Source organism: Misgurnus anguillicaudatus, chromosome 18 (assembly GCF_027580225.2).
Source record: "Misgurnus anguillicaudatus chromosome 18, ASM2758022v2, whole genome shotgun sequence".
Lineage (NCBI taxonomy): Eukaryota > Metazoa > Chordata > Actinopteri > Cypriniformes > Cobitidae > Misgurnus > Misgurnus anguillicaudatus.
The window spans coordinates 28,821,431-28,839,498 of NC_073354.2; the positions used below are offsets into that span (position 1 = coordinate 28,821,431).

At 38.5% G+C, this 18,068-nt stretch overlaps 1 protein-coding gene across 6 annotated transcripts in view; it reads right to left on the bottom strand.

The window, feature by feature from the left end:
• Positions 1-5,910: 5,910 nt before the first annotated feature.
• The window catches only part of hivep2a (HIVEP zinc finger 2a), a 79,520-nt gene continuing 67,362 nt past the window's right edge, over positions 5,911-18,068 (bottom strand). For all 6 annotated transcript variants that reach the window (XM_055186410.2, XM_055186407.2, XM_055186409.2 and 3 more), the window contains 6 exons: positions 12,331-17,448; positions 11,765-11,916; positions 11,101-11,276; positions 10,780-10,881; positions 9,565-10,475; positions 5,911-8,303 (listed from right to left, as the gene is read on the bottom strand). In XM_055186410.2, the coding sequence (XP_055042385.2) occupies positions 7,560-8,303; positions 9,565-10,475; positions 10,780-10,881; positions 11,101-11,276; positions 11,765-11,916; positions 12,331-17,184 (6,939 nt within the window). In that variant the 5' untranslated portion in view covers positions 17,185-17,448 and the 3' untranslated portion in view covers positions 5,911-7,559. The remainder of the gene's footprint in view (positions 8,304-9,564; positions 10,476-10,779; positions 10,882-11,100; positions 11,277-11,764; positions 11,917-12,330; positions 17,449-18,068) is intronic.

The following is an 18,068-nucleotide window of genomic DNA, read 5'->3' on the forward strand; positions in this document are numbered from 1 at the left end:
TCACTGTGGTGTGGTCTCTTTACTACACTGTAAGAAAAATGGTTCATGTATGTACCCAAGCTGTCACTGGTGTTGTACTCTTTAAAAGGTCCTGATATGTTTTCCCAGTCTCATGTAGATGCGTATAAATATCACGAAGTGTGAAAACTCATGCAATACATATGCCAAATTCCAATTTTGTTGTTTTACGTTTCATGTATTTTTTAAACCATTTTCGCTTGGGTTTGGTGTTAGATTTGAGATTTGCTTTAGGATGTTGTTAAATATATCGTTTTCTTCATGTTTTTATCTATTTTTAAGCCATGGAGTTGGAGTTGAGGTTAGAATTGGGGTTTGGGTTAGGAGGATATCATTTTATGTAACAAAAAGTTGTTTTAACCCCAAACCCAAGTTACAATGGTAAAAAAAAGAAGAAGAAAAAAGAGAAACCAATACATAAAATGACAAAAAAAGATGCACCGTTTTAAATGAATGGGAAGGACTGGCGTATCATGTGCACACCAAATTTGAATTTGGCGTATGTATTGCACGACTTTTCACACTTTGTGCTATTTATACGCATCTGCATGAGACTGGGTTGTGATATACAGATACATTGTCAAAAAATAAAGGTACCCAACATGGCAATGTGTTGTATACCAGTTTTGTACATTTTTGTAAAATATTTTCTGACAGTGTATATAGGGACATATATGTGGGTCAGTGACAAAAATGGTTTGGCAAGTTGAGAAATTCAATAAAAAAAATGTAAAAAAAAAACCTTTTTTTAAAGCATGCATCAGGTTTAATTTAATGCACAGTGTATTTATGTTAATTTTATGCAATAAAAAATTACATTTGCACCATTTTCATGAAAGTTAAGACTTAATGGACCTGAAAATGTCAAATGGTGTAACCGCCAATTGCGCAAAGAATGAGAAATATTAAATATTTTATCTGCCTTGATGGCATGTTAGCGTAATCATCAAATAATAATAATAATAATTTTAAATATATGTAATAAATATAATTTTATTAGTTATTTCTAAATGTAAATTTTAATGCGTTTTGTAATATTTGTCCTGACATATGCTGAAAACAGCTCTGTTTTCTAAATAATCTTTGACAAATGTTATTTTTATAAATATATTTATATTTTAATAAAAAAAAATACTAGTTACACACCAATTGACAAAGACGGGTTACATCACATTGACATTTTTGCAATTATACCCCAAATATTCTTTCAAAATGACATAAAACCAGAAATTTTAGACTTGGTCCTCAAAAAAGAGAATGTATGCAAGTAATCTGCAAATTTATTTTGAAATTTTAACTCTTTTACGTTTAATTTATCCATACAGACAAAATTTATTAACGTCAGGTCATTGACCCATATACATATATTTTTAATGTATATACTATTAAGCTCTCTTTGGTACCAGTATGTACCTATGAGGTACTTTTATAAACTCTTTAGGTGCAAAGCGGTACTTCTATAAAGGGCACTGGCCCAGTAACAGCGAAAGACCCGTTTTTCTGACAGTGTATAAAATGTTAAAATCTACCTTGATTTGAAGAGTTTCATTGCAAAACGAGATAACCACCGTTTTTTAATTGTTCAGAAATCTCGTTTTTTGGTTGTGCATTCCAATTAATTTCAATGCACCTGCAGTTGGTTTGTTTTGATTTAAACCTTCATAACTTAAAAAATACAGCTAAGTAGCACCATAAAACAAAATAATAACATGATAACATAATAATAAACATGTTTTTTCAAAAATGTTAAAAAATTGATTTATCTCGTTTTGCAACGAAACTCTTCATTTATAGTTTATGTGCAGTCTGTTATTCTGACTTTCATAAAATGCTGTTTAGTTCCTGGTACGTTTCAGATAAACTGTTACATAAATTACAAGTCATGCATACTACACTTTGCATGTAAATTGAAGAAAGCCAGTTTTTTACTGTATGGCATCAGGTAAACACAGTTATACAGTTATTTCATGAACCAACAGATGGCAGTATGTCTTAAAGAAAGACCAAAGTGTGAACTCGTACTGTAGCTACAGTTTGTGTGGCATACTGCACTGCAAATGTGATGTGTTTGAAATAACATCAAGAAATGTTCCTACAGTTAAGCACTAGGCACACAAGGCCTTTCTGTCAAACATGACAAGACATCCGGTCACCTCCAGCAGGACCTCCAGGCAATGTTATGGCCATGAATAAAGCAGTGTAGGATCGTGTAAGAACATGGGCTACACATGGAAAATGTGGGCTTGGTTTTCTTCATTTCTTGGCAAGAGATTTGCTCATAGGAAAAATTTGAACTGTTCCAAACATATGTTCCCATGGACTTTCAGTTAGATCCGCAGCAAATGTGCAGACCTAACATACTAATTACAAATTATTTTCCCCACATTTAGGCTGTACAAATACGACTTTTTAAATATAAAACAGCCAAGGCAAATATAAGTCAGTCTGGCTAAATATATCACAAACATTTATTGTGAGCTTGTGTGTCCCACTTAATTCTGTTCAACAAGGCTCCTTTTTGAAAGCTGGTTTTTAGAAGTGCTTTTATACTGTAGGTGGTATTTTACATTATTATACAGTTCTGCTATGCACATTTATATGACAGTTGTCGAGTTTCTGCTTGCCGCCTAAAATGATTCAGTTGCATAAGACTTTATTGCACAATCATTGAATGTATAGAGGATGGCGTAGGAAGTGGTACGTTACATACATTTCAACAGAGAGGTGACTGTCACATTTACCTTGTCAGTTAGAAAGTTAATACAACGTAATGATGTCCTCTATGGGAATTATCAACTGGAAAAGACTGTATGTCAAATGCTAATGAATTTATTTATATATGGGTCATTCTTCAATTTGAAGACTTTACAACAGTTAAAATAAACTTTAAATACCAACAAATTATAAAATGTTTCCATGTTTGTATTCTGTAGGATAGACCCAATTTGTGCACTATTAACAATAATTTTTTTGTTTTAAAATAGATAATAAGTTGAGTTTGAGAGATTGCATTTGTAATAAAATACCTCAGAGAGGTATTATGGATTGTAATTGCAACAATATATCATTTTTATATTGTGATTATAAATTTTATTTAACATGTACAATTTCATTAAATTGTTTTAAAATATATATATTTTGTAATATTTTCGAAAACGTACTGTACTCCAAATTAATGTCTGTAGTGTTACAACAATGGATGTTGCCCCTTTAAAAAAAGGTAGAAATCTATTTGGACTACTTCCTGTGTGTAAAGGTCATTGCAAGTGCTGGTTGATATGTGAGTGAATTCTTTCTTATTAATTTTCTTAAAGTTAGCTAAATTTCTGACAATTTCATGTGTCGCACTTTAGTAGTGTTTATAACTTGTGGATTTTAAATATTTTCATCAAATTTTAATAAATACAAATTAATATTTCCTAAATGCTCCCTGATCTTGAAATCATCATGGCAGCCTCAATTTTAGAAAAGACTGGATTTAGGCTAATTTGTCTGTGGTGTTACTGTCTTACTTCAAATATTGGTAACACCACAGACATAAGTAGATGGTTTCACCAGTGTTTTTTAATTTTTTTTAATTATTTAAAATTAAACATGTTATTAAAGTTCAATTTAAATGCATAACAACACATTTTATTAAAAGCATTTTTACAATTTCTGCCTCTCATTTGCCACCCCAATTGAAGAATGACCCTTAGTATGACACTGAAAAAAAACCTCTGGACATAGGTTGCACATGATTAAGTTATGTTTTCTTAAAATAAAATAAATGTTGTAAAGACGCGTTGACGCACGTCTGGAGGTCTCGCAAGGTGTTTAGCGCGCCAGACGTGATTCCGCCTCATTCGTGCATTCAGTTCAACTTCGGTGGAAAAACACTCCGTGTTAACCAATCAGGAGCTTGCTCTAGTAGTGTTTATAATTTTTACAGCGTATTATTATCATAACTTAAACGTGACTACAGGAAGCGAGCATAGTCGCAGAAGCCCCTCCCATGATGCAAATTTCCGTGTGAATTTCTCGACGACTAGAATTTCAGGCACAGCTTTCACGGGCGAATGAAGCGAGTAAACTCAAAATATTCAAGCGGCAAACTAGACGCAGTAGATGCGAATTTGATGCCTCAAACGCGGCTGGTGTGAACTCACGGTTATACACAGGTTCATTCCTAATAATGCTGTGTTCACACCAGCCGCGGTAGAGGCGTCAAGCGCGAGTGATTTCAATGTTAAGTCAATGTGAAGATGCATTGATGCGCGTCTGGAGGTCTGGCGACGTGAATGAGCCGTTTAGTGCAGTGGTTTTCAAACGGGGGGTCGGGGCCCCCAGGGGGGCCGCGAGATGGTGCCGGGGGGCCCCAGTTTTATGACATTTTATGAAATACATTAATTTATCATGAATTCTGTGTAATTAAACCTAAAAAAAATAAGGCTACTAACCAAAAGCTGTACTTTTTTGTATAATATAATGTTTTTTTAATTAAAATGTTGAGTATTAGAACAGTTTTTTGTCACAAATTTTCTTTGGGGGGCCGCGAAGGAATGCACCGTACACAAGGGGGGCCGCACGCTGAAAAAGTGTGGGAACCACTGGTTTAGTGCATCGCGGTAGACGCGATTCCGCCTCATTCGCGCGTTGCCGCGGTAAACACGCAAGTTGAAAATTTTGAACTGGCGGAAACAAGCACCATGTTAACCAATCAGGAGCTTGCTCAAGTAGTGACGTGATTACAGGAAGCGAGCGGAGTCGCAGAAGCCCCTCCCATGACGCGAATTTCCGCATGAATATCTCAATGACTAGAATTTCATGTGCGGCTTTAACGCGCGAAATGAGGCGAGTAAACTCAAAATGTTCAAGCGGCAAACTAGACGCAGTAGATGCGAATTTGACGCCTCAAACGTGGCTGGTGTGAACCCACAGTAAGACTTGTTCCACATAATCAGATGTAGGATCATATCATGGTCAGATGCTGACAGGTGTCTGTCTTGCCGACAAACCCATATTTTTACTATAGTCAGACCTGGAAGATTCATGACAGATCATTTAGATGTGAATGTACACTTAGTATAGTGTATATTTTAAAAAGTTACCTTTCAAGAAGGCCCTAATATGTAAGATTTTGATACAGATATGTATCTTTTGAGGTACCATTTGTGTACAAATGTGTACTTTTTCAAAAGGTACCACCCCATTGATAATTTGTAGTGTGCATCCATGTTAAAAACTGCACTAAAATATACTAATATACAAAAAATGAGTCTTTAGTACTTCTTAAGATAAACATAAGAACATCCAAGTGTACTCAACTATTTTGAGACACCATTTATTTCAATACACCACAAATCTGTTTAAGTATTACTGGTATTTAGTATATCAAGGTACTGAAAAAAAGCTTCATAGCTGCCAGTAATACTGTAATTTCAACAGTAATTTTTACAGCGTATTATTAAGCACAATAACAATGTACTAAAAATGTATTTGCTGATGGAAGTTGGGTGGAAAGCAATATCATATAAAGGTTTAAGAGATAGATAAAGCTTTGCTATTTTTAGATCAAGTATCTCTTGTTCTTAAAAAAACACTTTTTAGGTACGATAATGATTATGATTGATTATAGTTTACATTTCCAAAACTGTTAAAATTGGTGGGTTGATCTGACTAGTAAATGAACAAAAAACCTACTTCTGTCAACAATAAAGTTTAGGTGCTGTAGCTACTAAAATTAGAAATGGAGCACATCTTTGTGAACTGCAATCGTAAATCACATCTGATAGTATCCGATACCTGTCAAAATCTGTGTCCTCTTTACCACTACACAGACATTTATAAATCAAAAGACTTTTTGCGGATTTGACCGTGCAAAAGAGAAGCATTAAAACCACAGACCAAAAGTTATACCATAGTTGCATTTATTTGAAAACAGCAATCTGTATTTTTACCTGTGCTGTGATTCATTCTCAAACCCGAGATTGTACATATTATTGTTTTCCACTGAACATCACAAAGTAATTTTTTATTTTTAATTCATTGTCTTTTATTCCTTTTTTTGTTTGTTTGTTTATTTTAATACAATGATTTGTGCTTTTGATACCTTAGGTTTTAAAGACAAGTTAATACAGTTAAGTGAATAGTTGGGACTACTGACAAAAATGTCAAAGGAGTAAATTACATAGATCATATACACACAATACAAAATACAGATATACACACAAGAGTGCACTGGCTTCGTACTCCAGTTCAATTAGGTTGCTTCGATTCAAAACAGAAAAAAACATCTGTATTTCCAATCCCAGTTCTAAAAGTGATATAATTTGGGATTTTTTGCAAAGGTTTAGAAAACATAAGGTGCATTTCAGGAGTTCTCAGTATTGGAGTTTTTGCATGTACAATTAAAAAAAAACAAAAAAAGTGTTCATGGACTGATGACGTGGCCCGTGACAAACTCCTTCAGTTTATGAATATGTATGGCTGTGAGCGTACAGAACCGTAGGCATCCAATATTTACATCTGTTGGAATGTTCCCCATATTAATCACCAAGTCAAGTACTTCAAGCAACAATTCACAGAAGATCAAAATACCTTTAACATCTACCTCAGTAAGCTCTGGAGGAAATGCAGAAGTGCGAAAGTTGATTCGTTTAATGCTTAACAGTATTACATTTAAAATGTGAACAATGAAAAAACTAGTGTAGCCTACCAGCCAGCCAATATGAAAGAGAAGGGTACAAGCACTTAGAACCAACTACCATACTGTATGAAGGTGTCAATCCAAACCATATGTGCAGATATATATATATATATATACTCGTTTATCTATATACTCAATATATATAGACATATATATATATATATTAAATTACATAGAATTCTAGGTAAAGCGAATTTACTGAGAAGTATATGCACACATACTTCTAATATATAAAGCCATATTACATGTACATAATTTTTGCTCTAATTATGCAATAGCAAAACCCATGCTTTACATAGAAAAGGCATCCACGACATTAAGAAAAAAATGTACAATTTATGAAACATGATACAATAAATAGTATTATAGAATTGCTGCTGTACACAAAAGCCATTTAATCTCACTCATATAAAAATATGTTTTAGTGCAACCTTACATGTATTGATACTTCACATCGTTCAGACTCGAGTGTCCCGAAAAGACGGTAAATTGCATTTATTACAAAGCCGATACACAAAACTTGATATATTTACATATCCTCCCGTTTAATGCTTATAAGAATATAAGCAAAAAGTAAAGAAAAGGCACACACATCTGTACATTTAAAAGTACCAGACAAAGTCCATAAGCGATTTTGGTCAGGCTCATATATAAGTTAACATATATGTATATTCTTTAAAACTTTAAATAAGAAAGTTATTATAGTTGAGATATAGCAAACCATGTTATAAAAGGCATGCTATACATGTACATTAAAACCACTTTGAATCAGTTTACTTGATTTTTTGTGTGTGTGTGTACATGTGTAAATATAAAACGTGCGAGCGTAATTTACTACTCTCTTTGACCTTGTTCACCTGTTATTTATAGAATCTTTTATATCTTTGCCTTTCTTTATGGTCACTGGCCTATCTCCATGGCCCTGTTGGCCAGGCGCTCTTTCTCTCTCTCGTTCTGCCGCCTCAGTATTGTAGAGAGTGGAATGGCCTGCTGTGGGATTCTTTGATGTGGTGGACATACTGTTTTCTGCTCTGGAGTGTACAGGGTGACTGATCTCCGAACTGCAATAGTGCTGCGCTCTAGCCGGTGGACTGTCTTGCTGAGCCACAGGTGAATAAGGATGGAAAGGATCGATGGAAACTGATAATTTTTCAGGAGTTTCCTCGGAGGCGATGCACAGGGAGGCGATCGCCTTAGTGCACGTTTGGATGCACTCTTCTTGCTTGCTTTCCTTATCAGAAGTGTCTGTGCTGTCCTCTCTTGACTTTTGTAAGGAGGGCGATGGAGCCTTTGGGGACACTGACTTTTCAGGGGGTTGGGGTGAGTCGGCTGGGCATCTGCTGCTGGCCCCTCTGCCTTGGGGAAGGTGGAAGGACACCTCACTGGTGCCGGATTCTTCCGATGTGCTCTTCTGGAGGGGAAAGCGGGTTGGGTGGGCGTGGCCTGTCATGGAAGCGGGCACAGAATGGACCATCTGGATGCCGCCAATGGGTATCATGGAGAACGGTGTGCGGATTTGATGCTGGGAGTGTAGGGGAAGGTGGCTAAATAATCCTTGGTTGATGCTGGGGGCGTCTGTGTTGCGATCCCTCTGGTCCTAAAAAGTTGAAAGACATAATTAGGCTACATTGTTAAAATATCTTATTTAGTTGAAAATATTAGTAATGTAGCTGCTTTTGCACTTTTAGACTATGATACTTTTAACACTTGAACGCTAAATTATTTCACTAATCTGGTGCCAGTTGTAGTGATTTGACCTGGAGCTCTTTGGAAAGTTTGCAAAATTTAACAAGAACACAAGGAACAAAAACATCAGTTACCGCTGAAAAGGGCCAAGCTTACATAATAGACATTGCTCATTTATCTTATTATCCCCCTAGCTCTATGGTAACAAGCCAAGTAGTGCTGGAATTAATAACTGTACTGCATAAGCACAATGGGTACTGCATTTTCTCAGAGAGGTTCATAATCAACTAATTTAAATAGCAATGCTCCATTTAAGTATGATGAGAACAAGCACTATAAAACGTTTACATTTTACATGCACATTATTAGTTGGGTACTATTAGAACTGTTTACTGGCTATCATTGCCATTTACGTTTAGCAGACATTCACAAAATGTCTTGCAATTTTATACTCGAGTTTTGGGGAAATTTAGAAATCCAATGCATGGTGGTGAGCGCCGACACAGTATAGGGTCAGTGAGCACACGGTGACCCAAGTTCGATTCCCGTCTTTAAGGTCAATCCTGCTGCCCTATCTCCACCCAATTCTTTTCTGTACCCACTATACTAAATATATAACTTAAAAAAAAGAAATCCAATGTATGCTCGATTCTTCTTGCTTCGCTAGCCTTTAATTGTTCTTTTCTTCACTGTGAACAGCTTTAACTTTTCATACCTGTGGTTAATTCTCACCAAGCTTTACATGCAACTACAATACGGTCTGTGACATTTTGTGTAACTGGGATTGATGGGATGTATGGTTGCCTAGCAACTGGGGGTTAAATTTGCAATATTCAAAACGTCAAGCCAGCCACTCTGTTTGAGCTATTAACCTACAATTTCACAATACAATACTTCTTCTCATGGATAACAATTGTGCTTCAAAGAGCAATATGTTCCACAAATAAGTTTAAGAGTATTTTATATTGAAGGACAAAATTTTAAATAGAGTTGTTGAGGTTTTGTAGATCTAAAACTTAAAATGAACAAATAAAAAACTAATTATAATCAGCCCTTTAAGAAAGCAATTTAGCTTGAAATGAGTAAAGATTACATTATCCCATTACAGTTATTATCTACAATCTTAAAGCACGCTTAAAAAGACTGAAGAGAATTAAAAGAAAATGACTTACAGTCGCCATCTCTGGATGGTTCTTGGTCTTTTGGCTTAATGATAACAGCTCTGCATGTGGACTGGGGCTGGTTGCCCATGGACCAGTCTGATAATGAAGACTCCTCCTGGGGGACACAGGTCTAAACATGCCCCTGTGTCGGCTTCTGGGAGATAGTCTGCCTGAGAGATCCCTTCCTGGGGATGTTGGCCGTCCTGACTGGGAGATGGGGGAGAGATGCCCTCTAGGAGAAAGGTCCCTCCTTGGTGACAGATCCCTTCTATATGGATCCCGCTTGGGAGAGATATGCCTAAGTGGAGATGCTTCTCGCCTTGGTGACAAATGGCCACGTGGGGAGAGGTCCCTTCGTGGGGACAGGTACCTCCTGGAGGAAGGTGAACTTTCTCGGAGGGGGGAGGAATCGCAACCTGGTGAAGACATACGGGATGGGGAAAAGTCGAAGGAGGATGAACTGTGTTCTGGAGAGAGAGCAAAGTCTTCATCCATGGAACTAGGGACATCCAGTCGGTTTTTGTGATCTTCACCCAGAGCCCCTCGAAGGAGTTTCTGGTATTCTGCCATTTGGGCCTCCCCTGCTTTTTCACTGGGTGCCATGAGTTGGGTGATCTGAATACTGGGCAGACTAGTGAAATAAGTGAAAAGAGGTTGTTTAGAGGCTGAACCTAGAAGCTCTGGGTTGGATTCCTGTGATGCAGCCACTGCAGTGATGGAGAGTGAGGGGATGGCACATGGCTGTGGGCTTGTGCTTCGAGAGCGTGTCTTCGGTGTTGAATCGCCATCGTATTCGTCATCATCATCCTCATCTTCATCAACTTCATCACCGTCGTCTTCAGCTCCATCTGAGTCATCAGCGTCAGAGAACTGGTGTTCTGCCACCTTCTCAGATGTTCTTCGGACTTCCTCAGCAGTTTCTGGGAAAAACAAGAACGGCAGCAAATTAAAAAGCAAATTCTCAATTCACTTTGCAGATACTGTCAAAATGTGTAAATTTCAGTTAATTCAGAAGGGTTATAGGGTTTCTTTGTCCCTCTCTAAACACAGATGTGATTGGAATGGGAATCTTTATTGTGGGATCGTAATTTGTTTATTTAATTCGAACTGTTAGAAGCAAGGCTGCTGTTTTTAAATAGCCTCATAATACTGGAATACTTTTTACTTCCAGACATCATAAACTGCAATATATTGGCTACTGTCAACCCAGTGTCTAAATCATACCTGGTTCTTCAGCCTCGGCCTCATCCACAGATGTTACCGACACTCCAAGCTCTAAGCATTTTTTCATGTGAGCCTTTGACTTCATGTGTTTTGTAAGGTTTCCTGAAAACAGATTTGAAGTGTTTAAACTATGTAATGTGTGAAACATGTGATCTTTAACTCTCTTCATTTATCCACATTAAGTAGTACAGAGATCCTCAGTTGCGTAATGTGGTTTCCGAAAAATATGACTTTATTAAGTCTATGAATCATGTTTTTGTTTAAGCTGTTAGGTGGACATTGGCATGTGTATGGTTTTTGAAAATGGGAAAGGAAACCCACCTTTCGTTTTAAAAGCAAAGTTGCAGAACTTGCAGACATATGGTCTTACGTCCGTGTGTGTGCGAATATGTTTCTTCAGCATGCTTGGCTTTTTACAACGGATCCCGCACTCTTCACATATGTACTTTCCCCGGCCTCGGCCACGTACGTAAACATAGTCCTCATTGGATTTGTACCTAAAATGAAAACAAAGCAAGATTTATTAACATTATTGGAGGGTATCGAGTATATCGGTGAATATGGATGGGGATTGAAATCAAATACATCAAAGTTCACATTATACATTTGGAAGGTATAATTATTTCATGAGGCCATGATTCTTATCTCAGCTTTTTAAGCTGAAACAATTTTACATCTGTACCCATTCAAAAGTCTTTTTATTGCTGTACAGGATTTTCGTTTTTTAAGAATTCAGTTTAAAAGATTTTGGACAATTACAACATCAAGAAATACAGTAAAAATTTAAGCAATAAATGTTCTTCTTCCAGAGTCCAAATATTGAAGGCACTATTAAAAGGCATAATTTTTATATTTATAGATGTTAGGTTCCATAGATCTTATATTTGTTTCTATATAGTGTTACAATTTAATTAGACCTTAGAAGATGAAATCTATCTCTATCTACCTTAGATGTCCAAAAATAAGCACACTCATCTTCACATACCCTCCATCAAAGATTTTTATGCGGGTGGGTTCAGCCTGTTTTGAAGAAACTTCTTTCTCTCCATGGTCCTCTTTTCCCCTGTCTCTCGAGCTGATTCCCTTCATTTTCTTCCCAAACTTTCCAACATCCAACTGTATAAGCTCTGGCTTCAACTAAAAATGTAAACATAAAGATTACACAGATTACATGATGAACTCTAAAATGTATAAATTAAGCACAAGAGTGTTGAGCCATTATCATACTGTAAACATCTGTATTATCAAATATTATTATAAAAGCTACATCAAACTATATATTACTTAAATTTAAATCCTAAATCCGGGGGGGAGGGGGTGTAAGATGGTGCCAGGGACCCCAGTTTTCTGACATTTTATAGAGTACATTATAATACATTTGGTGTAATTAAACCAAATTAATTCTAATCAATAATTAGTTTTGTTTAATTCAAATTCTGGGTTTTATGTCATGAATTTTCTTTTGGGGAGGCACGCTGGAATGCACGCTACACAAGCCAGTGTTTTAATATGTTATTTTTATTCTTTTAGAATTTTAGGAGTTATTCTTACCTGTTCAAACTTCTGTTTCCACCGGAGAGATGAAACAAGTTTTCCAGAGCCAGGTTGATACATAGCAGCCATTGTATACATCTCTGTGTTCTTTCTTTGTTTGGAGCGGAGAAGTGCCAGAGAGGCCTTGGTGCTGAGATTGAGTGGGTTGGGATTGTAAGAGCTGACACACCAAGACCCATAGACAGAGGTTAGAGGAGTTGTCTGTGCATAATTTGGCTTTGTATAATTTAGGAAGCACCAACTGACACTGGTTGGTGTTCGAAGACTTGGGAACTGAAAATACTGATGGACATCTGCCAAGTCAGTCAGCAGAAGAGTACTACCAGCAACTCCTCCACCCTGATTGGCAGCTAGTTGCACCAGCATGTTTACAGGGAACTTATTACTCATGGTCTGCTTAGATTCTTCCTGAGTCTCACTTGAGGAAATCACTGACTGAGGGCTTGGGCTTGCATCAGGGGTGGACTCATCTACATCAAGTGCTTCAGGGGAATCTGCTCTTTTGGCTACATTTGTAATAATTTGCAAGGGTGGGATAAAGTTATCTTTTGGTGGGACATCAGGTAAATGAGGTGCAGATGGGTACCGAAGGAATTTTGAGGATACAAAATCAGTGGGTGGAGATGACGACATCCTCTCATGATCATCTACTGAGTCATCTCTGTTTGAAAATTCTGGTTTTGGGGACTTATCGATATCTTTTGGTGCACTAGAATTGCTCAGCTCAACCGCACTAAGCTCTTTCACTATCTGGCCATACATCTTTTCTTCCTTGACCCGTTTCTGTTGTTTGGTTTCAATAAAGAGCTCAAGACTGCTGGCTGGTGACAACATTCTCTTACTTCCACCAATACTAGAAGATGCATCTGTAGTAGAGATAGTTCCTGAGGTCAAAGACAGAGGAATTCCTGTGTTAAGGGTTCCAGGTAAATATTCAGGAACTTTCCACTGTGGAAAATGTAAGGATCCTTCAGAATGACCTAATATTTTGGATAAATTAATCCCTACTTGGTGCTTTGATGCAGTACCTGTGAGTGAAGCAGAAGACACATTGTCTGTGCATATAACTCTGATTGAAGTTGTACTCTGGGTAGCAATGATTTGTGAAACACTTGTATACATAACACTACCATAGGATGGCACGTTAGTCTGGATTCTGACTGGGACAAGCATGGGAGGTGATGATGCTGATCCTACATTTTGAGTGGCAAAGATGGGTTGAACTTGTTTTAAGAAGCTTGTAGTAAGTACTTTTGATGACAAGACCCCAAGCTGCTGTGGGGAGGCTCTTGAGGGATAAGGATAGTTGTGACTAGTGCCATCAGTTTTGGAGTCTGCTTGCACCTGAACTTGATGAGGGGTTTGGTGTGGTTTCTGTACCATGGGCTGTAAATTTGGCTGTTTGATATGTAGTTTCTGTAACGGATGTGTCTGAAAAGCCAGATGCTGCTTCTGTCTTTGTGCAGATTCATGATGCCAGAGCATAGGCTGAAATGGCAAGAAGGGTGAAGATGCCAAGTTGCTTGGAAGTGAAGAGTGCTGAATTACCTCCTGGCTCATGTGCTCATGCACTGACTGCTCACTATCAGTTGAAAGTTGTGCTGGCAAACGAGGAGCATTTTGGAAATTATCCTCTGTTTGGCTGTCTTCACTAATGCTCTGTTGCAGCAAGTGACGTGATCCATAAGCTAACTGTGTACCTCTTCTGGGTTTTGCCAAGTCACTGGTTACACAGCAGGATGTACCAGTTAAGGCAGCTTGAAGAACATGGTCAGAATGCTCCTGTTTAATATTTAATTCTGAGACTGGCTCTTGAACCACTACTTCAGGATAGACACTGAGGGATGCCTGTCTAACAAGGTAGCCACGTCTACGCTCCTTCATAGCTGAAGCACTTGAATATACTTCTCCTTGCCTTGAACCAGTTGAAAGACTTCCATAATCAAATGATTTACTGCGGATTTCCGGAACCTCGGTGGGCAAAGCACAGGGCGCCTGTTCTGATGAAGAACGTCTCATCTCTCTTTGATGATGCCCTGGTATAGACAGAGAATGGCCTGGAACAGTTAAGAACTCAGACTGCTTACCAAACTCTTCCTGCTTAGTTGGGGACCCAGATTTTAAGCCTTCCTCTCTCTCAAATGACATTGAAAAACTTGAGCTATGAGATAAATTACTTTCTTGACTAGGGCTTCTTGAAAGGCTAGTGCAAGTTGACTCAAAGCTTGACTCCCCAGAAGAGTGTTCGATATCTGCAAGACGCAGACGTTTCTTCTTTGGAGGCAGCTTTTCTGCAGGAAGCTGGGACAATGTTTCGCTTCTTTGTGGCCATTGAAATTCCTCAACATGTTTCTCTGGTTCTTTCACTTGCACCTCAGGCTCTTTTTCTGGTTTGTCAGGCTCTTCTGTAACTCTAATTTCAGGCACTTGAATGTTGGGCTGTCGTACAAGTTTGTGGGGTATATGATACAGTTGGTTAGAAGAGAATGATCTGTGTTCATTATCACCTTGCTGCTGACGTTCGATGCTTTCTGATCTATGGTAAGAATCAGGGCTCTGCACATCATCAATGTTCTCTGTGTCTGATTGCTCAGAAAGATGCCCAGCAGACTTTTCTGGCTGATAAAATGGATGTTCAATTGATTCAGTCTTCTCAAATGAATTTGGCCTGCTAAGCGAATTAGTATGCTGTATGACAGATATAACATTACCAACAGTCTTTGTGTCCGAATCCTGAACAAGTACCACATCTTCTGGAGTCATACACAGGCCTCTGTCAAAACTGTCTGATGGGCTATGGGTTCTTAACATTGTTCCCTTAGTGGCAGGAGCAGCCTTTGAAGAATCTTGACTTCCTTGCCTTAGATCATAATCCCCAGTCATTTCAATAGAGCCACTCTGACTACCATCATCTTGTCCAAGGCAGTCTTCCTCTTCACCAACACTCTTCTTCATACGTCGCTTTCTTGATTCTGTCATTCCCACCTTTGTACCATATGAACTATATGTTGTGCGAACTTCTGGACAAGCAAGCTCTGACCCAGAGCCTTTGAATTCTGGCATATAAAGACCTCTCTCTCCCATTTTCAAACTTGTGTTTGGACCTGTGATCTTTCCATAGTTTTCTGATTCTCCATGCCCTTCTTGGGCAGAGTGTTCAAAAGCGGCCTGTCTCCTTAACCTCTTAAGACCAGCAGTGTAAAAAACATCATCTTGGCTCATCATCTCATCAAATGAGTGACTTCCTTTTAGATTCAGTGGTACATTGAGGTTTGTAGGGGAAGGTGTTGGCATTGAGTTACTCCTAATAAGTGGTCCCGAATCAGATGGTGCTTCCAGTAGACCTGTATTGGTTTGGCAAGAGCCAGGATGATACTGCTTTGGGTCACAGCCAGGAACTAGTTGTGATTCTCCAAAATTACGATAAAATACATGACCCTCTGATATCTTTTCCATGGCCTCCTGCATGGCACTAGTCTTGTTGATATGGATATTAGTGTCCTGACCTGCAATAGCTGCCATGCCAACTGTGACTGATTGTCTAGGTCTGGAGTTGGTTTTATTGGGCCAAGTTCTTCCAAACATAATTTCTTCATATGACTTTGCATTGGTGTTAGGTGGACTGATCTGCTGTTCAGCACTTTCGGAACGGGAAAAATAACCAGAATCAGTGCTGCCTTTGCTGTGAGGGCTCAACAGATTTTGAGATGGCTCAGAATCCTGGTCCTTTTTCTCAGTGAGTCGTAAGGCAAGTTTCTGTTTAACAGTATGAGACTCGTCCCCTCTGCCCATCTGTCCAGTAGTAAGGGAACCTTGCATTTCTGGAAACAGTGGACACTCTGTGGCTGTTAACGGTACCCCTTGTTTTGGAACAATTAGTAGAGGTATAGGCACTTTCATAGATGCCACAGACAGTTCCTCTGCTGGATCAGCATATGCTGGCCCTCTTTCCATTGGGCTCTTTTCAGAGTCAAAGGATATTTGTGGGCTACGTTTCTCAGGGAACACTGTACCTTCTGCAACTTCTTCATCAGTGTCAGTGCTTTGTTCACCATCAGAATGTGCCTCTGCTTCTCCAACTGAAGATGCTTGATCAGTGTCTGTTCGAGTTGCTAACTCAGAGAATGGAACAAGACCTGCTTTGATAGCATGGGCATGAGATTTTCTATGTTTATAGAGATTGCTCTTGGTTTTGAATGAGAATCCACATGGAACACAAGGATAGGGGCGCTCCCCTGTGTGGGATCGAATGTGTTTTTTAAGCACACTGGGTTTAGCACATGCCCTTCCACAGTAGTGACATATGTATTTTCCTGGCTTCTTGGGCTTTTGTTCCTTCTTATGAACTTCATCTGACTGCTCCGGTCCAGATTGGGAAAACTGACCGAACACGGCTGGAGGCTTCTGACGAGGAAAGACTCCATGAGTGCGGGATTGTACATGAAACATATCATCTGGTGGCAGGGATTGTATTTGCCCAGAGAAGGGCCAGGCATGGGTTTCTAACCCAGGTTGTGGCTTTGTACCACCTAGGAAAGGCTCCTGGGGGTATAATTGTGGCAACTGGTAGTAAGGCCGAGGAAAGACCTGTTGAAACTGACTTTCTTGTGATGACTGTGACACTGCAGATGACAACAGCTTTCCAGAGCTAAACTTCTGAGTTGAGCTTGAAAGGCTTGTCCCACTTGTAAGACTATGCTCACGATGTGAATGTCTTTTAACATCTGGATCTGCAAAAGTACTCCTTTTTGTTCCAGCAGAGGGCTCAGATACCCATTTTCTTTGTAAGGGGATCTTTTCCCGTTGATCCTTGGTACATTTTTGGCCAACAGCAGTTTCATGTGGCTCCATTTTTCTTTGTACTTGTATGGGGTTTCTTAAGATGGTGTTTGCTAAATTCTATTTATGTAGGCTAGCATGCCAGATTCCTAAACGAAAAGTCCTTCCAGGTCCATTTTGCAAAAGAGTTGCTCTTGCATCAAAATCAATAACGTGTTCCTCTTTCAATCAGGCCATTATCTTGATCTCATTATTGCAGCATACTGCAGTCCATTCACTGTTTGTTTCATCCAAGCTTGTTTCTCTTTAGGTCAAAGTCTGTTGATTCCTCAGTATCTAAATGAGAGAAGACAGAACAATAAGTTGCAATTTAAATCTTCTGAACAGTTTAAAAGAAAAATTAGCACAACAGTATTGATGAACTTTAGATTGTAAAGGTGATGTCTGCTGTAGCACTGCTGAGCAAAATTGACAGTTGATTCACGTGACTTAGTCATACTTAAATTGCAGCTTGCTTTCTTGTCTCATTCCTTTAGCTTGATATCTAGGCATCTGCACAGATATACCAGCTGTGTACTTCTCGCCTAGCAAGCGTGTCAAGACTTTTCAATGAACTGATGCAGTGGAGCTAACACCTCCCTCTGCTCATGAGTCATCATTAACAACCTTGCCCACTCATTTCCTAAAAAGACACAAACATTTTAAAATAGCCCACGGAATGCAAATGACATTCGATGTAATGTGTGTGGGTGTTTAAAGGGCAAACTCTGAGCATTTACTTCCTTAAGATTTTCACGTTTTTTTTTGCTTTTTAAAACAACACTGAGGACAAATGTGGGAGAGACAGACCAAAATACACCCTCAAGGTACAGCATGTTCCCAATAAATACAGAATGGATGGGTTCATTGAGGGAAGATACTGAACATGCTCTCTGTACAACGTACTGTATATCGTA